At 39.3% G+C, this 24,643-nt stretch overlaps 2 protein-coding genes across 2 annotated transcripts in view; one reads left to right on the top strand and one right to left on the bottom strand.

Moving 5' to 3' along the window:
• Positions 1-24,643, top strand: part of LOC147830481 (uncharacterized) — an 86,563-nt gene that overhangs the window by 7,110 nt on the left and 54,810 nt on the right. The window contains exons 3-5 of the mRNA XM_087207732.1: positions 261-457; positions 6,989-7,074; positions 9,517-9,712. Coding sequence (XP_087063858.1) covers positions 261-356 — 96 coding nt within the window. The 3' untranslated portion in view covers positions 357-457; positions 6,989-7,074; positions 9,517-9,712. The remainder of the gene's footprint in view (positions 1-260; positions 458-6,988; positions 7,075-9,516; positions 9,713-24,643) is intronic.
• On the bottom strand, positions 1,193-8,770 carry LOC101720116 (uncharacterized protein C2orf78). The gene is made up of 3 exons (XM_087216025.1): positions 8,364-8,770; positions 4,707-4,898; positions 1,193-3,239 (listed from the first exon to the last, which is right to left on the bottom strand). The coding sequence occupies exons 1-3, from the start codon at positions 8,368-8,370 to the stop codon at positions 1,372-1,374; spliced, it is 2,067 nt and encodes a 688-aa protein (XP_087072151.1). The 5' UTR covers positions 8,371-8,770; the 3' UTR covers positions 1,193-1,371.

Genomic DNA, 24,643 nt, shown 5'->3' with positions numbered 1-24,643 from the left:
TAAGTGGGGATTTTGTTTAGAAAAATCTGTCTAAAGAACTCATTTTTACAATTGAAAATACTAGCATTTCCCTAGTGTGGCTCCTCTGCCCTCACCCCTGATGGCCCCACCCCACTCCATTCCTGCCCCCCACCTCCATCCTACCAACCGCCACTTTACCCACCATTCCCCCATCCCTTCTCCCTGCCCCTATTCCTGAAGCCCTCTGGTGCTTGTGTCCTGAGATCCTGAGGGTGTCCCTGTGTTTGCTCGTGTCCCAGGCAGACGCCCGAAGCTGGTTCTTCTTGTGCCCTGCTTCTGAGGACTGCACACCCAGACCAAGGTACCTGACCAGATTTTGGGAGAACAGGACCTGACAGGACCCTTGGCTTCATCTTCAGCCCGGTTTACAAGTTTGATCTCGCCCAACCGTGACCTCTGCACCCTGTGCCCTGAAAGCCAGGTTGGCTGCCTGAAGGTGGGTATTTCCATACTGACTTCCCTATGAGGTCTTCCTCCCGGGCCGGGCCCCAAACAGAGGCCTCCTTGCCTCTGCATCCCATGAGATCCCAGACCATTGCTGAACCTGACCTGAAAAGGGCCGCAGTGATCCTGGTCTCACGTGTTTGGAAGCTAACTGAGGTGGCACCCCTCTGCTGCCCTGCGCGTGGGTGTTGTGGAAGTGGTGATTTTTATTGTGGGCCATGTTCTAGGTGGGCCTTGTGCTGCTGACACTCATGTGTCCAGGTATGACACCATTCGCTGCCCCCAGGACAGCCAGTCCCCTGGTAGCTTCACCGGGGTTTGGGAGCCACATTTCCCAGCTATAATCTGAGGTGGCCCAGGTGTGTTGGAGATGTGTCCTGGATCAAAACCCAGGCTCCACGAGAGGGGTGATGCCTTTCCTCTGCTCAGCCCACACCCATCCTGTGCTGTCACGGACCTTGTCCAAATCGTATTCTTTCACCCTGACCCAAGACTTAATGTCTCCTGTCATTTTACCCATATTCAATTCTTCTTCTGAGCCCATGTGATCTCTCTACTTTGGCCTTTTTGACTCAAATCTTATTTCTTTCTCCTTGCCCAGTTCTTAACCTGTGTGCCCATGTTCTCCCACCCAGCATGAAGTTGCTTCTTTTAAATGCATGCTTTAATCCCCACCTGTACCAAAGGAAACCACAGTGAACACACCTCAAAATTTAAAAGTGGGCTTTATTTCCTATTTGTCCTACTGAGCTCCTCTGCTGAGGAGCTATATTATAATGAAAATAACCAGGATGTGGTTATGATAATCTTCAGTGGTACATCAGAATCAGCAAATTTCTACTTCTCTCTGCATATCTAAGTGGAGAACCACTTGGTACCAAAGTGGCTGGACAGTGTTCCTGGCTCTCATCTTACATATCCATAGTATCGAGCAATTTCCATGTCTCTCCCCCTCTGCCTGAAAAACTGCAGCTTCCCTAAGGAGGTGTATTTGGCAGCCAGCTCCCGCTCTAGCTGAGCCTGCCTCTTCATCGCTTCTCGCTCTGGTCTCTGTTCCTCTGTAATCGGGGTTGACAGGACTGGTTGGGGAACACTGGGCTCCCTCCAGGGAATTCGCTGGCGGCTGAAGTCTTCGATGAGATATGGGTGGCACCATTGAGATGGGGAACTGCACCGCTTGGTCAGAGCAGTGGCTACAGGCACTCTTCTGAGTGAGGAGCAAGGTGATGTTGCCCGGGATGCAGGCTTAGACACCGCAGGCTGAGGAACTCCAGGCTGGGTCTTCCAGGTCAGGCGTGCTTGGCTGGCATTGTTCAGAACTGGCTGAGCTGGTTTGATGGGATGCATCAGAGAGGTGTTGCCAGCAGCTGTTTGGGATGGCTGTGCTGTGTCAGTGGCAGCAGGTTGGACAGGGTGAGCTATAGTGGGCTGCCTTGAGGCTGGAGGTTGTGGCCTTCGGCAAACGGGTCGGGATGGAGGCTTTTCTGGGCTGGGAAAAGACAGTGGTATTAACTTCACTTGCCCAGGTGGGGGCAGCTCACTCAGGGATGCAGATGAAGCCTCTGCTTCAGCAGTGCTGTGAGGGTTCTGGGCGTCATCCCGAGGGATTTTCCCCTCACATGGGCCCCCTGGCCAAGATTTGCTTGTTGATATCTTGAGATCTTTGGTGATACTCGATGCTCCCAGGGCCCTGGAGGAAAAGCTTCCACCTTTCTTATCCAACTTCTTCCCTAAAGGGTGGAAAACCTGCACAGATTCCAGCAAGTGCGTGCCTAGCCTGGTGTGAGGCATTTTAAATACCTCCTGGCCAGTCCCAGGTTGTTGTCTCTTGCGTTTCCTGTTAGGAATTGTTGGCATCTCTTCTGCTTTGACCTTAGGCTCTGACTGCTTATTCTCAAGAGCTTTCTTCCCATTGTTGCCTTTGGCTCTCTTGGTCCTCCCTTTCCCATGGCCCTCATCTTGGTTGGTTCTGTTGGATGGCATCATTGGAGATGTTCTGTAGGACTTCTCAACCGTGTCCTTGGGAGCCCTGTCACTGGCTGCTGCACTAAAAATGCACCCTTTTTCCCCTGACAGGCTCTTGAGGTCCATGAGCTGCAGTTTAGCCTCAGGAGCTCCAGTGATAGCCTCAGAAGCTTGATGTTTCTTCTTCCTCACCTTAGCTGAAGGAACCTTGGTGTTAGCTGAGTTTTCCTGCATCTCATTGTCTTGAATGGAATCAGTGTCTTGGGCTCCGATGGTTGTGAGCTGGTTGGAGTCATCAAGATCTTCCAAGGACTGGAGCACCTGGGGAAGTTGAATGTCCTCTACCAGGGCCCCAATATCTGCCCAACCCGGGCTGGACTCAATCCCCTTGTCAAGGGTCCCTGGGTCTTGGAGAGTCAGGTGGCACTTTCCCAAGAGGGCATCTTCAGAACCAGGATTCTCAGAGATTGGATGCTCAGTGGAAGCCAGCAGATCGGGAGAGTCAGGGGACACCAAGGAGAGTAAAGGCGGATCTTGGGTGCCTATAAAAATCTTGTGGACATCCAGAGGCTCTAAGTTCTCCTTCTCTGGTTGCTCCCAGCTTGAATCCAAGGCCAAGGAATGAGTGAAATTCTGCACTGGAGCTCCCACTGAAATGCCCCCAGACTCAGTTGGTGGTCTTCCCTCAAGCAACTGGGTACTTCTGCTGCTGCAGGACTCCATGATTTCTGGAAGTTGTGACACAAAGCCTGCCTGGCTCAGGGCTTGCCATTCCATGTATGTCTCTATCTCTGGGGTCATTCCCTTTACTGCAAATGAAACAAGGAAATAATCAGTCTTTGCCAAGTTAGTTCTCCCCCTTCACACCAGCACAGCCCTCAGGAGCCCACCAAGAGTCAGCAAGGCCTTCCCATTCCCTCTCCTTAAGGACCATGGACAGGACCTTTGTTTATAGCTAGGAGGTAACTGTTCTTCCTGCTTATCACCTGATGTCTTTCTTTTTATGGCTTTCTTTTTAGGTCCTAGGATTGTTCTTAGTCAAAGGAAACAAAGTGATTTTTATTTCAGGATATATTTTGGTACAGTGGTAGAGTATTGTCTACTATGCACAAGGCCCTGTACACTATATACCCTCTACACACACATGCACATGCACGCACACACACACACACGCAGAAGTACAAGTGCCCACATATGTGCACTCTCACAGATAGAGCTGTTCAAGTGTAGCTTCCTACTCTCAGATACACTCAGTACTCTCCTCTCTAGCTGGTATAAGTACACTTCTTGCCTTGGACTAGGAGAGATAAAGTCTTACTTATGCAAAATGTCAGCAGGACAGGTACTGAGGCACAAGCTTTGGACAGGATCTCTGAAATACAAGGTATTCCATCTTGCTGAAAATGAGGGAAATGAAACTGTCCTCACCACCTTAAACTTGGAAGTGTCTTCCCAAGGGACCACAGCAATAGAAGACCAAAGGGAATTGCTTATGGAGGGCTGCTAAAGGGGAACTCATCCTCAAGAGCTCTGAGAAGTGTGGCCTGCCTCAGTGGCCTCCTGGGCTGCTCTTGTGCAGCAGGGATGGCCACTACAGTGTCGTGCATTCCCTCCTTACAGAGTCTGGAAGCAGAGCCCATCTCAGGCCTGAAATTCTGCCTATCTCTGTGCTTACCTGTACTCAGTAAGAGATTCATCCCTTCTTTTTTTTTTTTTTTTGTGGTTCATCCCTTCTGCACAGTGGCACCCTGATCCCTTTTGCTTCTGCTCTCAGTACCCGCCTTGGAAACTTGTTTTCATGTTGGCTTGCACAGATCCAGAATAGCAGATGGCAGGAGAAGCTGATGTTATGACATTGGTATGCTGAATCTCCTTCAACACCATTACTATCTCTGGCTGAGGGGCAGCTGCCCCACTGCCTGTGTGTGACAGAAACTCATATGGCTGCAGTCCTCCAAGCTCTGCAGATACCAGAGGCCCCATTGCACTTTGATTGTAGTGGTGGTAACCCTGTCCTTTGTTCGGAATGTATGGTGACAGTGTTGGCTGAACCAGGCTGGCAGCTATGGATGGATAAATGGGGATGATGGTATTGGCATGGGCAGGCATAGATGAGGAGACAACTGTTGTGCTCTGGTTAGTGACAGACATCGTAAAGGTCTCCAATGGTGGATGCCTGCTTCCAGACCCTGGCATACCATCCCACTGCCAAATATCTGGATAGGACGCAGCCAAAGAGGACATCTGCCTCTGGCCAGCAGCCCCTGAAAACTTACTTTCACTACAGTGCTGATAAGTGTAGGAACCGGCTATGACTGGCTGGAAGTAGTTGACAGAAGTGGAGGGCAGCAGCCATGCTGAAGTGAGGGCTGGAGCATTTGATGTTACGGGAGCAGCCATGCTCATGTCAAAAGGTGATAGCTCCAGAGGACTGGAGGTTCCCATGGATGGTGGGATTTGGAAATTTTCTGTAGGAAACAAGAGAACCATGAAAACATGGGTGAGACCGACAAATTCTCACTCTTTTTGATCACCAATATTATCTATCCTAAAGTCCTTGTAATCAGGATGCTTGTGATGCCAATATTTAGTGAGCCACCAGGAATTACTTTCAGATGTTCCTTAATAACTGGAACACTTTGGAACTCTTTCCATGAGCTGCCTACCTCCCTCTTGGGTCAGTGGAGATCCAATGTATCCTACCCATGTGTGCTCTGTGCACCCTGTGCTGCCCTTCAGCCTGCCTTCACACTGACTCATGACCCCGGGTGGTGGATTTGGAGCCTTTCAGACCTAGAAGGTCCTTAGAGAACTGTAACCTTATCAGTTGTGAGTGGGGAGACTGAGACAGGAGAGGCCCATTGACTTGTTCAAGCCCTCCCAAGGTGCACTACTGGGACTCGGTTACAGAGCATGACTTCCCTTTCTCAGGACTTTGTGTGCTGGGCACAGGCCAGAAACCAGCAGGAAATGAACTTTTCACCTGCATATCTTTGCTTCTCACTTCCTACAAGACAGTGTAACTCTTGCCATTGTTATCTTTCATGTCTCATTGTGCTTGTGTAGGACCCTCGCTGTCTCCCAGGGGTCATTTGTAACCCACGGTGATTGGTAAATTGCAAGAGTCATTCTTTCCCTTCTCAAGCCTAGCTTCTGATCCTAAGTCACCATGACTACTGAGCGTTAGTTTCTCAAGAAGTGATTTTGGGAAGAAAAATGTTCTTTAAACTTTCTGACCTGCAAGTTACTCATCTACAAAGAGGGGATGCAAATAAGCACAGTGACAGTTCACCCATGCATGAAAGGGACATATTACATGTGATACACCTAGATGGAGATAGAAGAGGTGCTGGAAATGTAGAAGTAAAAGGAAGAACATATAGCACCACAGACTGAAAAGGAACATATGGAATATAATAAAAAATGAGGTGCAAGAATCCCAGGCTGTTCATTTACTAGTTTGTTTAGCAAGCATAAAAGGATACTGAATTTATAGAGAAAGAAAGTGCTGTTAGGCCTGCAACATTAGGAAAATAAACATGATTTACTCTATTGTAGGGAACAGGATAAACCAAAGGCAGCCCCCAATAGATGGTGATTTTGAATGTAGTTCTCCTGAATACATGTGGGCAGGTAAACCATTTCAGTGAAAAATGGGGAACAAGCCTCAAAAGGAAACAAATGTGAGCATCTAGTAAGTCATAACTTATATATTCCAAACCTGGTGTGAAGCGGGGAATAGCGGTATGTGTCTGTAGCACCAAAACCCAGGAGGCTGAGGCAGGAGGATTGATCAGCTCAGAATTCAATTTGGAGACCAAATTAGTCAACCTGTGGAGACCTCATCTCAAAAATAAACAAAAAATGAAACAAGGCCAAAAAAAATGAAAGAAAGAAAGAAGGAAAGAAAGAGAAGAAATCCCACACAGCATGGAGTGCAAACAAGTATAAAGGAATTCCATTATTGTTCTCATTCACTTTTGTCTTGACTGTCACCCACCAAGCAACAGATGTTCATCCCATGAGACAGATTTGCCACTTGATATTATCACATAACAAGCTAGGGAAAGACACATGGAAAGAGAAGCATAAAAGTTTTCATTTCTCCTCACAGTCTACTAAATAAACATCTTCAACAAACCAGAAAGTATTTCACTCGTACAAGGTAACAAATCTATCACTGCTAGAATACAAAGAAAATGATACTGGTTTTTTTCTTTTCTTTCTTTGTTTTTTTTTTTTGTTGTTGTTGTTGTTTGGTTTTTTGTGTTGATATAGAGTCTCACTAATTTGCCCAGGCTGGGCTTTTACTTATGGCCTTCCTGCCTCAGCCTCCCATATAGCCAGGAGAACAGAAACTAAAATAATTCTTTAAAATGTAGGAAATCTCACAGGAGCTCACAAAATTATTTTCTGTAAGTATGGAATGAGAGATATGGGGCTTGACATTTTTTCTGATATGTGAGCAGGTATTTCATTGGTTTCTTGGGTGTCAAAAACTGTTCATGAATATGAATATTAATGAAGATGCTGATAGCAAATATGCATTCTGTTTTAGGAAGAAAACTTTCATAAAGATGACAAGCACTCTTGACCTGAAACTCACAAGCATGCAAAAGGAGTGGATTTTTGGATACTCAAGGGGTAAGAAACATCATTTAATAAATCTGTTTAGTTTAGGAACAGGGATTTAGCTCAGTGGCACCGTGTCTACCTTGCAAGCACAAGGTCCTGAGTTCAATCCCTGGTACCAAAAAAAAAATCTATTTAGTTTAAAAATCAATCTGAAATAGAAGCTGAAAATTGTTTCCCTGGCCCTCTGGATGATGAGCTTTTAGCATGTATATAGGAAGAACTGTGTGTGAAACAACCGGAATGCTCACATTAAAGTATTATCAAGTGGCATCTATGTTGGTATAAGCCAGAGGAACAAAGCAATCAGACCATGACATTTCTGATAAGGTACATTCTCCAAGGGAAACCCTAAGCTAGCCTTAGTTTCCTTCTTACACCATTAAAGGCAGCATTGGGCAAGCCCACCTTGTTCTGCCCTTGTCTTAAGAGATTGCACTCTGTTCTTTCCGTGGTCCCTTGAAGCCTTTGGTGGTCTCCAAGATTCTAGCCCACACACTGTCACCTTCCTTTCTGGAGAATGTCCCCATGCCCTCCATCTCTTTTCTTTTTGTTATTTTTTCTCCCCTTTAATTTTGCATGTTTTCCTCTCCTTCTCCCTCCAATTCCAGGCACTTTCTGTTGGCCTCTGCTTCATGGAAACCCTCCCAACTGTCCTTCTCCTCCAGCATCATCCTGGGTATAGCCCAGCCCTTTGATCTTAGTGTCTCCCTGTTTGTGTTTTCACCCAGTTCAGACAGAAATCTCTGGAATATAAGAATAGTTCATTTTGAATATCATCACAGTAAAAGTGGAAATACTAGTGTAGGGAGACTGCCAGTGATAAAATAGTGGCAGTTTTCTACCCCACTTAGTTTTTTTTTTCTCATTTTCTGTTGAAACAAACACACTTAATATGTCTTGGATTAGAGTTTCAGTTCCTACCTATGACCTTTAAGACTCTATTAGAATAGAAAGGGAACAAAGCATAGGCAGTTGGTCATCCTCAGGGAGCACTTGAGGAAACACTTTTATTTAAGAGTAAATCAGGACCGGAAATTAGCTCAGCGGTTTCTCTGCCTGCTGCGCAAACCCTAGGACTCCAGTCTGACCCCCGGTACCAAAAAAAAAAAAAAAGAGTAAATCATCTACCCAAAGTCCTATCCTTACTAAAGATTCAAGCCATAAATGAAATTAAGTCTGTAGATTTCCAGTTCAAGACCTTCCTCCAGTCTCCCGAGTATTTGGTCCCCACTAGCAAACTGATTTGGGAGAGGAGGGAATGTGTAATGTCGAAGCCCTCTGAACTTAACTGTCCTTACCTGACATGGTCAGAGAAGGGGTAACAGCAATTGGAGATACAAAGGACGAGAGGGTAATGAAGGATGGATATCTGGGTGGCTGAAGCCAAAGTGAACAAGTATTCAGTGGGAAGAGCACTGGTCACACCGTCCACTTAACTACGACCCAGAGGTCCCTTCAGACTACTCCACAGAAATTCAGAACATTTCCCCAGCCAATGGTAAGTTGGCAGTTGGATGACATCACACAGAAGGCAGTTGAAGGAGCTGAGGTAGCCAATAGGGAGGTCAGATTCCCAGCCAGAAGACGTGATTGGATGGAGAGAATGCAGGTGACTTAGAACAGCACCTAAAAGATTGAGTGAGCTCTGGGGTGGTGACTTCCCATGAGACAGACATGAGTCTCCCACTTACACACCTTCTGTTGTAGAGAGCACCTCCAAGCGTCTTTGAAATTGTCTGGAGTAAAGTCATTTATATTGTGTATGTAATACTACTCATGACAGTAGGTAATATCCTACTCATAAGTATGTATTATATGTAGAATATAATAATATAATTTATAATATGATTTATAAATATAAATTGATTCATAATTTATAATTTATATTTATATAATAATATAATTTTCTCTTCCATGAGGAAGAGAGAAAGAGACCTCCAACAGAGTAATGACAGTTATTCTGAAGCCATCGGGGTCCATGTGATTAGTGAACTTACTGCAGCTTTCAAGGACCCAAGGAAAGGACATGAGAGCTCTTTGAGTAACCTGGTTGAAGAGATGGGTGAAGTCCTTTGAGTGCACCTAGTAGGGAACGCTGTGGTCCCAGGCGCTTCTCTCTTAGCTCGTGTTCCTTGAGCTGGGCTTGGCCACACCAGAAGGACTTGTATATCCTTCCTGCTCTCCTTCTCCCGAGTACCTTCACTGCAAGGCTTGTTTCTTGGGCAAGCCTTGATTTCGAATTCCTATACCTAGAGATGTTATTTCCTGTCCATTCCCAAAGCCAGGGTCTCCTTTTTCATTCATTCATTCATTCACTCATTCATCATTCACTTATTTGTTTATGTTAGCAATACACAATGTTTACATTCTCTGTGTCAATTTGGTACATGTACATTACACACCTTAATTCCTTTCTGCCTCTTTCCTTCCCTTCTTTCTCCCTCCCATTAGTGCCTTCATGCTCTGACAGCCAGACTCTGACCAGGACCACCAGTCTTCAGAGAGGTAGTGGAGAGAGCTGACTACAAACCTGCCCTGCTGTGCACCTTGGTCGAAGTTCTTCCACCCTTAATTTGCTGCCTCTGACTCCTTGCTATCCGGCTCTTCCACACTTGATAGGCATTGAGGATGCTTTGTGTCTTCTTTGGTAAGTGAAGCCTGTGTGACAGGTACTACAGCCTCTTCCCCAGGACGCAGACAGCTAGCACAGAATCTGAGGACTCTTATATTTTCATGGCATAAGGACATGTTTTTTTCTCTACCATGCATGGGCATAAGGACAGGCAAATCAGAGAGAAGGATAGTTAGGAAGGAAAGAAGATGAAACCTGGGCACAGGGGAAATGAGGATGCTGGACACTGCATACCCATTATGTTCTCTGATTTTCTATAGGGAAGGATTCAACACAGTCCGGCCTCACCTACACAACAGATAAGTCAGTATTTTCAGGTGGCAAAACAATCCAGAAAATATCATTCATTCCATGACCTGGAGAAAAAAACTGAAATATATTTTCTCCTTCCCCCCACACATGTTATTTTTAAGAATGCCCTAGATGGAAGACAGATTGCATGTTTTTCTCTTCATGGTGGTTCTTTTTTCTTTCTTTTTTTTTTTTTTTGCTTAAATTCGTTTATTGGTACATTTGAGGTTTACAATATGTTTACATTTATCATTGGGTACATGTAACTGTAGAAGTTGTATCTTCGTTCATATTTTTTCCCCATGACCTGTGCACCCTTCATCCCTCCAACCTTCCCTATTTACATACTTTGTTTCCTACTTTTTTTCTTTTCTCATAATTTTTCCTTTCCATTCTTTCCTTTCCCCATTTCCTCCCACCACCTCTACCCCTTTGGACCTTTTCCTATTTCAAAGTATCAGTTATTAGTTATTAATCCTTATTTCCACTCTCAGTTTCTCACATTAGAGAAACTATTTGGTATTTACACATGTGTGTTTTATTTATTTCACTTAAGAGTATCGCCTCAGTATGCATCCATTTAGCTATAAATGACTCTAGTTTCTCATTCTTAATGGCTGAGTAGTACTCCATTTTATTAAAAAACCACATCTTCTTTATCCAGTTTCCAGTTGATGGGCACTTGGGCTGTTTCCAAATTTTAGTTTTTACAAACTGTGCCGCTGTAAACATGGGTACACATATATTTCTGTGGTCTAAATCTTTTAATTCTTTTGGGAAAATACCCAGCAGGGGAATGGCTGGGGCAAATGGGACCTCCAGCCCTAGTTCTTTGAGGTGTCTCCACACTGACTTCCACAGTGGTTCCACCAGTCTACACTCCCACCAACAATGGAGAAGGGTTCCTTTCTCCCCACACCCCAGCCAGCATTTGTTATTGGTTGATTTCTTGATAGCAGCCACTCTTTCTGGGGTGAGGTGGAATCTCAGCATTGTTTTCATCTGCATCTCTCGAATGACCAGTGATGTTGAACATTTTTTCATGTTTATTTGCTGCTTTTACTTCTTTGTCTGAGAAATGTCTGTTCATTTCAGACGCCCATTTTTGAATTGGGTCTTTGAATTTGGGGGTCTGATTTTTTTTTCAGTTCTTTATATATTCTAGATAGTAGCCCTTTGTCTGAGTTACAGCTGCTAAAATTTTTTTCCCACATTGTAGGTTGTCTGTTAGCACTGTTGGTGATTTCTCTTGCAGTGCAGAAGCTTTTTAATAAGATGAAATCCCAGTTGTTGATTCTTTCTGCTAGTTCCCATGTATTGAGGTTTTGTTCATCAAGTCTTTTCCTATGCCAATATCTTCAAGAGTTCTACTTAACTTATCTTCCAGCAAGTTTAATGTTTCTGTCTTAATATTTAGATCTTTAATCCACTTCCATCTTAGTTTAGTGCCTGGTGATAGATATGGGTCTAGTTTTAATCTGTGACACGTTGAAATCCAGTTCTTCCAACACCATTTATTAAATAGGCTAGATGGGAAGAAGGATAGGGGAAGGTTAGCAGTGTGTTCAGAGGACACAGGTGAGAAGGAAAAAGAGAATACTAGGAAAATAAAGAACTCTGAACGAGGACCAAAACAGGGACAAAAAGGGAAGATGAACAGTGTGGGAGAGCAAAAGAGTGAGTGTAAGAGAGAGAGAAAGGAAAGAGAAAAGAAAGAAGAAAAGAGAAGAAAAAAAGGAGAGAAAAACAAATGTTTGCAAAGAGTAGGGAAAAACATTAAAGGTAAGAGGAGCAAAAGAAAAGAAAAGAGAAAAAAACCCAAAATAATAAAACTAATTTTGGGAATAAAAAATAACCATGAAGATGAAGGGCCTCTTTCAGGGTATGCTTCTGCTGTCACAATAGACAATGTGGGTTGCAGTGTGCAGATATAAGTCAATGAATCTCAGCAAGCTAGTCACAGACCCATGAGATTCAGGCAGATTTCTGGCTGCAAGTCCCAAGTTGAGCTCCCTGTCCTCCTATAGGGTTGAACTCTGCAGAGTTGTATTGCATGTTCCAGCTGCCCTTCCCCTGAAGATAGTCCCCATCCTGATGGGAGGGAAGATGACTCCTACTTACCCAGTACAGTGGTCTGGTGGTCCGGTGTCCTCTGTGTCTTTGTAGTATGGAACCAGGTGGCTATACAGAGGAGCGAGGAGGGGGTGTCCAGTGGATTGCTGCCAGGGCACGGGCTGATTTGGCATGTTCTGTGCGACTCGCGATGTTTCTGTGGCGTTCCGCAGACCTGCCTGTCTGCAACGGAAAATGAGTTTCTTGCTGTAACGCTACCTGACGATCTTCTTCAGAATACTTTGAAACTGATTTGCTGTAGGAATTTGGAAATATTTAGAGATAGCAGCGAGAGAACCACTAATATACTATAGAGATTGATGGGCTGTTGTCGCGAGAGCTTAGCAAACCAGAATACTGATAGAAATGTGGACAGTAAATACTGTGTTCATAATGACTGAGATGGGAACAAGGACTCTAGTGGGAACAGGAGTAGAAGCCATGCATGTTGTGTTCTGGCAAATAATTTGTCTATAATTTGTCCTTGCTCTAATACATTATGTGAGCCTGGTAAGGGTGTCAGAATAATCGATCTGGTGGAAGAAATTTCAAGGCAGTCTAACATTGATGCTGTGCTAGTGTTAATGAAGTTTGGTTTTAATTACTTTTATAGTAAGAATTGGGAGCAAAAGTCAGAGGAGAAAGATTTGAAAATCTTTCAGTTCAGTCCTAAATGAATATATGTAAAGTTGAGGTTAAAGGAAGTATGATTTCTGAAGAGAATAGCTGCATTTAAAATCAAAACAAAAACCAGGTGTGGTGGTTCATGCCTGTAATCCCAGTACTGGGGAGGCTGAAGCAGGAGGATCTCTGTGAGTTTGAGGCCACCCTAGCTACATAGTGAGTTCAGGGCCAGCCTGAACTACAAAGGGAGAGACACTGCCTCAAAAACAAAACAAAAAATAAATAAATAAATAAATAAAAATAAAATCAAAACAAATACTTTGCACCAGGTCAAGAAGAAAGACTTCTTGAGGGTATATCAGGACTGAGCAAGATTTCAGCCATCACAGGCTAAAGGGAGCAAAAATGTAAACATTTCTTTTGAGAAAAAAGCCCATGGACCTCATGCTTGAGAAGGGGTACCAAGATAACTGGTTCACTAAGTTTAAGGCCCTTAGAATCCACTGTAACCATGGTTCAAGGGAGTCTGGCTGCTATTTGAGCTGGCAACAAACCTTGGCCTCATCATTGTAATGCTGATTTATAGGCATGCTGAATGTGAAAGTTATGGGGTCATGAAGGCTTCTACCCAGATTCCAGAGGAGAGTCTAGGAGGCCAGACAAAGTGCAATAGTCAGGGCCCTTGCCATGACGCTCAGAGAGGTAATGCATTTAACTGAGATGGTAAAGCCAAAATAAATAGTGGAGACGTCATGAAGTTGGAGATGACAGGATTGTGGAATGGCAGCCAAGGAAAGAAGCAGGAAAGAGAAGTGATGGCCAAAGCAAGAGAACATGGGGGGTGAAACTGCATGGTCAGAGGGGTGACAATGCCCCACACTTTTGGAGTTCACATCATAGAATCATGTGCCCCAGATCCTGTTCACTGAGTTATAGGACTTAATATATATCCCATTAGCTGAGAATGGAGGTAAATTCCTGTAATCCCAGCAATTAGGGAGGCTGCGGCAGGAGGATCTAAGTTCAAGTCCAATCTAGGCAAATTAGCGACTTACTGATACTCTGACAAAAGTAAAAAGAAATAACTAAATAATTAAAAAGGCTAGGGATGTATTTTAGTGCAAGACTATATATTCAGTCTCCAGTATCACAATCAAAAAAGTCTTCTCTCTAGTGTGTTTTAGTCTCACTTTGGTCTAACTCTTTCTACCTCCCTATTTCTCCCTTTTGCAAAGGGAATGATTACCCTGTTCCCCACTGTATCTTGCGAACATGTAATTTTCTTTCTCAAGTTTACAATGGTTTTGAATAGATAGCCTCAAATCTCAGAGTACACTTCAAACTTGGACTTTTGAGCAATGCTGGTACTTCTGAGAAGAAATCTGTGGGTTTTAGTTGTGTTCATGATAGTTGTATCATGGTATGTGGCATTATGAAAATACTGTCTTTGTTTGGAGATCAAGTATGGCTTAAGGAAACGTGCTGGGGTGTTAACTTGACCAGGGATGCAATGTGATGCTTAATCTTGATGGTTACCTTGACTGACTTGAGAAGTGTCTCTGAGAACAATAAATTCACTTCTGGGTTTGTTGTGGTTAGTCATGGAGGGACCATCTCTGGGACAATATCTGGTTTCTGGACTTTGCATTTCAGGTGTTCCTCTGCTTTCTGTTTACCAACTGCCATGAGTTACTCAGCTTTCCCCCACCATGCCCTTCCACCACGAGCTGTGTGCCTTGAAGCCAGCAAAACAGGGACTGAATCTTCTGAAACCATGAGAAAAAATAAAGCTTGTCTCCTTTATGTTGTGTGTGTTAGGGATTTGGGTCAAACAATGGAAAACTGATTAATACAATATTCAAGATACCATAAAGTTCACAATTTGAAAAGGTGGTGTACAAGCTGGAAATTAAAGGCTATTCTAAGCTTACTTTAGGAAAGCAGAAACAAGCATGATAAAATTAAATTGATACCCAATTTACAAATGTAACTTTTTTTGATGATTACACTACTCCCATGAGTTAGCACCTTTAATAAAACCATTTTCACAAGTAAGGAAATTAAATATCAGAAACATGAATTAACAAACCAAAATCATTGGTCTGTGACCACCAGGCACATTATAAACTGGTGTGTTTGCCACTAGTCTTTATATTTATACTTATATTAACATTATTTTATTGTCAATAAATTACATCACAATAATCCTTAAAATATAATTGTAAACTTTTTAAAAAGAAATTTTATAAAACAACAAATTAGAAGGCCAAGAGTGAATGAATGCCTAAGATCATGCTACGTTTCCCAGAAAAGTAAACAAAGAAACAAACAAAAACCCCACTTGCTTTAGAAATCCACTAATATCAAGCAATAAACATCATTTTCAACATATATCTAGAATGGAATTATTTTAATAATGAAAGTGTTATGGTAAACTATCTTTATTCAAAATGTACAACTAATCAAAATAAGAAAAATAGTTTACATCTTAGTAGTATTTATGTATTTTCATGCATTCATTCATTAGAAAGACGTATTCAATGATTACCATTTGTTACGTGCTGAAGAACAACACTATAAATCTGTGTTTCATAGAGAACTCAGATGGTCTTCACAGTGTCTACAACATTTCATAACTATAAAATGGAATAAAAGTGGGAGCATCTTTTACTGACTGCTCCATAACCTCATTTGTATTTCCATGAAAATATATATCCTTTGCTATACCGTTAATAGATAGATCAGATTATTAAGAGAGTTGTGATTGAACAATACTGTGTGTTTTAATTATAAATAATTAATACAGTAAAAGACACATTACCATTAAACTCCTTCAAATTACTGCCCGTTCTGGCAGAGTGCCTGATGCAGTGAATAAGGTAAAGCAGCACACATTGTATTGTTTTTATGAGTTTACATTTCCATCAGATGACATTTGGCAGCAGTTGTCATTCAAGTTTTGATCATACTTCCTCAAGACACCCAGAAAGAGAACATGAAGAGTTGCTTCAGAAACTGACAAGCATGATGGATAAGTGTTATCAAAGTGAAGGCGAGTATTTTGATGAGGATTAATGGCAAGGTTCATTACTTTTACTGTAATAATTACTTTAATTTGAACAGTCACTGTAATTTTATTCACACCACATAAATTTATCTAGCTATTTTTATACACTGTAGAAATATTTCCTATACATTACTTGGTTGCATGGCCAACCTGGCTCATGAGAAATAATTGCACAATTATTTCCATGAGTTTTATTTCTGTCAAAGTAATATTAAGAATGTATTTGGGAATTAAATGTATGGCTGTGCTTATTTCTTATTAGCCTATTAAAAATTTATAACCAACAGGAAATACGTGAGTGCCTTAGTCACTTTCTCACCACTGAGACACAATGCCCAGTACCAGCACATTAAAGGAGGAGAGGTTTATTTTAGCTCACAGTTTACAAAAACTTCAGTCCATAGTTCTCTGGCTCCAAGGAAGGATGGCACAGCAATGAGGCATGGGAGAATAGCTGCTCATGACATGGCTGCTGAAAGCAGAGAGAGAGAGAGAGAGAGAGAGATATCAAGGAAGGATCCAGGGAGGGAGGGAGACCCTCCCAGCTTCCAGTGACCACCTCTTCACATCAGACCCGTCCTCACCGCGAGTCGGCTGTAAACACCGTAATCCAACCACTTCCCCAAAGCCCATCGATAATCATATGAGTGTTTCGAAGGACATCTAGATATAAACTATATCACATTAAATCAGGTTGTATCGATAACGTGATTGAATAATTTGAACCAATTGAATTGTAACAGAATACATGATAGAAGTGTAAAAAAATTTTTAGAATCTTATTGCAGTGAAGAAAATAATAAAATGCATGATTGGTTTGATACAATTATACAGAAATTATCTATACATAAGGCTTACATATCCAAAATAAAACTTACACAAAGGTGTATTTTACAGAAAGGAGCTTTGTATAATTTTTAAAATGTATTTATGCAGTAAGTATTGTCAGACTTCAATTCAAAATCATTTAATCCTCATAGCAACATTATGGGGAAAATAATATGATGTCTTATATTTATATGTAAAAACTGAAACTGATTAAATTGTGGAACATATATTAAAAACCAAGAAATTTGACTTAGGAATCCATAATCTCAAACAAAAAGGCAACATAAATTGATAATTAAATTGACAGTTTTTTAACATTTTCATTTATATAATTTAGAATGTTGGAGTTAAATTTCCAAAAAAAAATTACTGCAAAAAGCTAAATGCAAGTAGGATGAGAACACCCATCAGTTAATGTACAAAAATGAAAGCATACAGAGATAATGGAAATAATTTAATTAATGAATCATAGCTTTAAACTAAACTGGATTGAAATTAAGAAAAATTATTCATAAATATTTGAATATATGTGTATGTTATGTGTGTGTATGCATGTGAAAAGTTAACAGATTTGATGGAATTATTTTCTTGACGATTACAATTATTATTTATTGTAATTCTAACTACAAAATAAGAGTGGTAAAAATACTGAATTGAAAATACATACCTGTGCTTACTAAGCAGAATTATTTTCAAAATTTTAAGCATTTAATCATTAATAAAATGTATAATTCAGTTATTATAACATTTATAGTGCAGTCAAGAAACTTGGTTGTCACTGTAGAAGATAGCACTTTATTTTCAGTATTGCTCCTAATATTGTCTTATTTTAAGAAGCATCAATGGTTTTTTTGTTTTTTGTTTTTTGTTTTGGTACCGGGGATAGAAAGCAGCATCAATGTTTAAAAAATTAATCAAGCTTTAATGTGTCATATTTCAAAATGTGACTTGATGTAGAATAGTCTCTTCTTTCCCTTTCCAGATAGAATGTTGCAGGAGTTTGTTATGTGTTCATTCGTAAGCATGAAAACAGTCATGGCATGTATTGTAGATGTCCTGAGCTTCTCATTGAAACTTCGAAGCACCACAGTTTTAAGAATGAAAGTGAATAATCGTTATCTGTCACTGACTAATCTCTTTCAGGGTTTTTAGCAGTATCAGCTGGATCTTATCCCTGGTGTACACAAAACCATGTAACTGATGCCTGAACTCAGAATACTTGTTTAGTGATAAAATCAACCCATCCCATCCATTCATACACAATAATTCACCAGTGAGAAGCTGAGGGATTTTATCATAAAATTCTTTTGCAATTCAATGCTTGCATTTGCACAGTTGTTTTCTTGGCCTATGTAGGTTTTCTTGTTACTACTTTTACAACAAACATCTAAAATATGTATCAGCAGGAATAAGCTTCTTTCCATGAACATTATTTATTCATTCTTTCATTACAGGGTAGATATTGTATAATGAAAAATATAATCTCCTTAATAATATTATACTTCTATGAGAAAAGCCAAGAAAGTATGCTAACTCTAAAAATTGCTGTCTTCTTTGGTATACTCATGACAGAGGTTAGTTTTAGTTACACAGATATACCAAGAATTTCAGCATAGGAGTGTTTTATCAGAAATACCATAATTTGTAACAGAACACAGTTACATTTTTAAATGCTAAGGGATTTTTTTTTGGTACCGGTGATCAAACTTGGGTCCTTGCACTTGCGCAGCAGGTGGCAAAACCACTGAGCTAAATCCCGGCCCTAAATGCTAAGGTTTTAAAAGATCAAGTTGAATCCCTGGACAAGAAACACTAAATAAATAAATAAATAAATAAATAAATAAATAAATGCAGGCAGCATTGATTGCAAAGGCAATTAAATAATATGTACAGGATTTACAAGAGAGATTGTGAGGCAAAACTGTATCTTGTGAAGAAAGATGACAAAGAAAAAACTCAAATATTAAAAATGCCAGATAATAAACCATTAATGTGTCATTTTTGAAAAATATCAAATATACTCTTGTTTATGATTACATATTTGTTAAAATAATTGAATAGCAGCAGCATAAATAAATAGGGTGGAGATTACTCTCTTAAATAACAATAATTTTGGAACTGAGCAAATACTAGTTTGACCATGTTGGCCCTAGTACAAAAGAACCTGAGCTTGGTAGTCATTAGACACTTGTTTTGCTTTTGCTATGAATATTTTGCAATTTCTTTCCTATACCATTGTTTTTTAAGATGTCTAAGCTTGGTACTAGGTGGAAGCTACTGATTTTTGGGAGTTTGATTTTCAATCAAACATACAACTGTGACTGCTAATCAAGCAAAATATACAAAGAATAACATAGCAATGGCCATACATAAAAACTTACAGTCCCTCATTTTATATACAGACTCTTTTCATTTTGATTTTTACACCTGAAAAAATATAGACTAAATCACATTGTATTTAATAAGAACATCATAATGTCAAAAATGTAACAAATATATAATAATCCATAAAGAAAGAAGCAATACAGAAACACAAATAGGAAATGTGAAGTAAGTTAAGTTAAAAATTGATATAATGAAAATATTGTATAAATTAAACTTTATAATAAAAGGTGGCATTTTAAAATATTTAATAATGACAGTCATTTTACATTTTCAAAAAGCCTATTCAAATCAAATGTTCGTTTAGTCCACAGACTTGTTTTTCAAAAATATTAGTAGCCAGTGGCCCTGAACCTGCCTCGCAAACCCAAGGTCCTGAGTTCGATCCCCAGTATCAAAAAGAACAACAAAAAAATTAGTAGCCAAAAATGTGATGATATAGCATTTAAAATTTTTTTTGCCTAGAATAAGTTAAAACTAAATATTTAAAAAGTAATGTGCTATACTTCAGAGCAAGATACGTATTTTCAGAGACTACTGAATATATCCTATAACATTTTAAAACAAGTCTCATTCTGGCAGACAGGACAGGGGAATTAGGTTCTCTGAATTATTTTGCCTTAATGAGCTTGAGTACCATCACTGTATTGGTATTGTGATGATTTAGTTCAAGTTCTAATTAGAATGTTTATTTGTTTTATAGTTGGTGCATTGATGCTCCCAAAGTGTTCACTCCAGAGGTTTTTAAAGCCTACCAGACATGGTAGAGGAAAAACAGAAGGAACATAAAGTCATTAAAAGTCACATAAAGTGGATATAGAATTCATGGGGATAAAATACCTTGAAGCATACATAATCTTTCTGGAAACAGAAGAAGAACTTATTATTGTATACTTTGATTTATTATCTATATCTGCATATTATATTTATATTTCTTATATACTTTTATTTGCATTTATATATCAATTGTACATTATTTACCTTTCCTCAAGCTAAAGGATGGGGTGATTAAATTAAAACACAAATTTCACCTAATCCCTAAATAAATGCATAGGTCTTAGCTTGTACACTTATCTTAAGCTTTTTCTTTGTTTCATAAATATAAACAATTTTTACATTGAGAATGTAACAGAAAACGTCACAAGCAAAAATGCTTATTCTATGATGAGCAATTATAAAATGAAGATACCTTATACACAGCATTCAGACTTGGAAAAAGAACATTATTGGTAAACTCAACAGCCTGTTTTTTGCCCAGCCAAACTCCTCTCACCTCCTAGAAATAACTGAAATCATAAAATTATACTCTTTAAATATTTTCTTTTGCTGGGAATTTAGCTCAGTGGCACTGTGCCTACTTCTCAAGCCCAAGGCCCTGAGTTTGATTCCCATAATAAAAATTTTCTTTAATGTTTTACTACTATAATTCCAAACTATCCCCAATATTTTTCCTTAGTTTTGTTTTTAAAACTTTGTATATGGGAAACTTGCTTTACTCTTACGTGTTTTTATGATAAACATTATATTTGGAGAAATGCATTTTGTTGTAGTTATATGTTTTTCTCTTTTATGATCCCATGTTATATCACTAACATTACAAGGCTTATTTATGCATTATAATTTGGATGGATGAATTTTTGCATTATTTCCATAAATTGAGGTACCTCAGTGATGAATTACAAATGTGGGCATGTTTTCTGTTTTTGATTATTTTTGAAACTGCAAATAATATTTTTAATTATACAAATTCATTTAAATAATACTATGTATCTGGCTAGTCTCATGTATACCCTGGTATATTTCTGAAATGCCAAGTTTGATTTTTTTTTATAGATATGAAGGTAATACTGAAAAGGCTTTCAGGAAGGGATTAGTATGACAAGAGTTTTATTTTTTAGTTCTTTTATTGGTACATTTTAGGTATACAGTTTGTTTACATTTATCATTGGGTGTTTGTACCTGTACACGATATATCCTGGTTCTTATTTTTTTTCCCATTACCTGTGTGCCTTTCACCCCCTCCACCCTTCCCTATTTACTTAGATTTCATTTCCATTTTTTTCTTTTCTCATAGTTTTTCCTTTTACTCTTTTCCTTTCCCCTTCCCCTCCCTCACTCCTTCATCTTTGTATCTTTTTTCCTATTTCAAATTATCAATTATTCATTTTAATCATTTTAACCCTTGTTTACACTATCAGTTTCTCACACTAGAGAAACTATTCGGTATTTACACATGGGTGTCCTATTTATTTCACTTAAGAGTATGGCCTCAATATGCATCCATTTAGCTATAAATGACTCTAGTTTTTCATTCTTTATGGCTGAGTAGTACTCCATTTTATTAAAAAACCACATTTTCTTTATCCAGTTGCCAGTTGATGGGCACTTGGGCTGCTTCCAAGCTTTAGCTATTACAAACTGTACCTCTATGAACATGGGTGCACATATATCACTGTGGTATGATTCTTTTAATTCTTTTGGGAAGATCCCCAGCAGGGGAATAGCTGGGTCAAATGGGACCTCTGGCCCTGGTTCTTTGAGGTATCTCCGTACTGACTTCCACAGTGGATGCAGAGAAAGCATTCAACAAAATCCAGCACCCATTCATTATAAAAACCCTACAGAAAATTGGAATATAAGGTCTCTATCTTAACCTGATTAAGGCTATCTATGAAAAACCAACAGCCAACATCATATTAAATGGTCAAAAACTGAAAACTTTCATGTTGAAATCAGGAACAAGACAAGGATGCCCACTATCACCACTCCTGTTCAATATAGTTCTGGAAACATTAGCCACAGCAATTAGAAAAGAGAAAAAAAATAAAAGGAATAAAGATAGGAAAAGAAGAAGTTAAACTGTCATTATTTGCTGATGATATGATACTTTACATAGAAAACCCCAAATCTCCGCCAGAAGACAAAATTTCTTGATCTGTAATTGATTAAAAGGCAAAGATGAACAAAAACAGTGCATGATTTTATGCTGGGAAAGCAATGAATAGAATTAGGAACTCCCAATTCAGAGAGCAGTGAATAGCTACAATATTCCACTTCCTTTACTTATTTTTAACTAAAATCTGTGGACATTATATATAGAACCAACAGAAGAAGAGTCTCACCATTGGAGAAGAGAAGATAATTATGGGAACCCTTGAATCCAAAGGGACTACATAATGGAATTCCGTGGTTTCTAAAAATTTTCCATCGTACATGTCAGACTTGAAGCCAGTGATCTTATGAATCATAAAAATTTGTATCCTAAATCGCCTTCTCTCTATAACCAAGTTAGCTGAAAAGGTGCAGGTAAGCAAGATGTAAAACTTTTTCAAAGTATCTACTCAACTGTAGCAAAATACCACGAAAAGAATCTGTTCCATATAAAGCAGCAGAAGGCTATCCGGGAGCCTGGACTTCCAATCTCACGGAGCTGTGAGGATGCGGCCTGCAAACTCCCATAAGTGCGGAGTCATCTCTCCCTTCTCTGTGGTTTCAGGGCACACCTACTGGTGCAGCAGGATTCTCACCACTTCCAATAATAGTGAGATCACACCCCCTCTTACAATGTGAGAGGAGGCCTTGGAGAGCACTAAGAAGATTCTGGAAGACCCCCTAGATAAGGAGGTACTTGTGTAGCCATAATGTGAACCCAGAAATCTCAAGTCCATCAGTAACCTTGAGTGCCCCTAGACTGGAACCTGAAATCATCTGGAAAACCAGGGCTTCTGTCTTCACCTATAAATGTTAAGGTGACTCCCACCCACTTTGCCTGAGAAGCAGCATCAGATACAGCTAGGAAAAAAAGGGTTAAATGAGATCCAAAGTCTTATAATATGAAAATATCTAGGCTTTAATAAAACATTTATCAAACAAGGAATCAGATACCATAAAATGGAAGGAATGGAATGGAAGGAAAGGTCAAAACAAAGATGAAAGATATAATAACATTGTCTGATAAATATTTTAAAGTAGCTGCCATGAAGATGCATTGGTCATAAGTGATGAAATCTCTAGAAAAATATTAAAAGGGTAGAACACGTTGGTACAGTAACAAATCCTCAGTAAAAAAATAGTAAATATTAATTTAAGCGGAAATTCTGAAACTAAAATTTTGAAAACTTAAAAAAAATAGATGAGCTGAACAAAAGAGGTAGAGAAATGAAGCTGTGAAACTGAATAAAAAATAGCTGATGTGAGCAATAAAAAGAAAATAAACTGAAAAAAAGAGAACACTAACTCATACACTTGTGTGATTATCAAAGAAACTTTCAATTTTTTTGTATTCAGAGTCCTGGAAGGAGAAGATAATAACAATAGTGGTCAAAATAGATGAAGATATATTGGCTGAAAACACTGTCCCTACAGATTTAATATGATCGAATCCCACCGAATTCCACACCAAGACATATCATAGCCAAACATGTACAAACTAAAGACAAAGAAAATATGTTGAAAGTACTGAGAGAAATAACACCTTGCCTGCAAGAGAAATAAATTCAAATAGAACAGATCATCAGAAATAAAAGGAAACAAGAGTAGCACAATACCTCTTAAATGCTGAAGCAGAGAGATGTCAACTCAAGTTATCCTAGTGGTGAATGAAAAATTAAGGACTATTCCTCTGAAGGAACATCAGGAGAATGCATTGTCAGAGCAGCCATGCCATACAAGAATGGCTAATGCAGGTTTTCTAATTAGAGAGGAAACAAAATGTGAACCTTGGAACAGGAATAGAGACCAAAGAAGTTAATGAAAAATATATATTGTGTCAAAATTAATCAAAGAAATGAAAAAAATCTAGCTACTTAAAAAGAAGTTGAAATTGTCTTTTTTTTTTGAAATTGTGTTTTGGAAATGAAATTTACCAGAGATAAATAGGTATGTTATATAATAATAAAAGATTTAATTTACCTAGACATAGAAATCCTAAGTGTATGTACACAAACCTGAAAAATACGGTGAGAAAAAATAATAAAAGTGAAAACAAAGAATTTGAAGAACCTACAACATACTTGGGGACTATAACATCACTCTGTACAAATAATGAAATAAGTAGCAAAATAATACCACTGTGATGGAAGAAATTTAAAATATCATCAAGAAAAATGACTTAATTGATGTTTACAAAACACTATCTCCCAAAACAGTAGAATATATATTTTATCTGGGGTCACAGAACATATAAAGATCATCCTGTCATTGACCATTAAACAAATCTCAGTGAATTTTAAATATATTTACTCATGAAAATTCTCGATATCAAAACAACATAGGAGACTTCACCACAGATCCTCCAGATGTGAAAAATAAAACAGCCTACCAATAGCTCTACCTGCACAAAAGCTGACATTTTAGATGTACTATGCTTATATCACTAAGCAATACAACAGAATTGCACATAGAAAAACACATAAATTAAGAAATATGTCCTTTTAGGGCCGGGGATTTAGCTCAGTGGTTTCGCCGCCTGCTGCCCAAGCGCAAGGAACAGAGTTTGATCCCCGATGCCAAAAAACAGCAACAACAACAACAAAAAGAAATATGTCCTTTTATTGTACAGTAAAAGGTCTCATAAATGTGAGTATGGTTAGACCTGAACAGATAGCACAATCATTATTTATATTATAATTAAAAGTTACAAT

The sequence above is a fragment of the Heterocephalus glaber genome, unplaced genomic scaffold, assembly GCF_053883595.1.
Source record: "Heterocephalus glaber isolate CG9 unplaced genomic scaffold, H.glaber_assembly_v1.0 deba00000122, whole genome shotgun sequence".
NCBI lineage: Eukaryota > Metazoa > Chordata > Mammalia > Rodentia > Bathyergidae > Heterocephalus > Heterocephalus glaber.
This window is presented reverse-complemented; position numbering and strand designations above follow the sequence as displayed.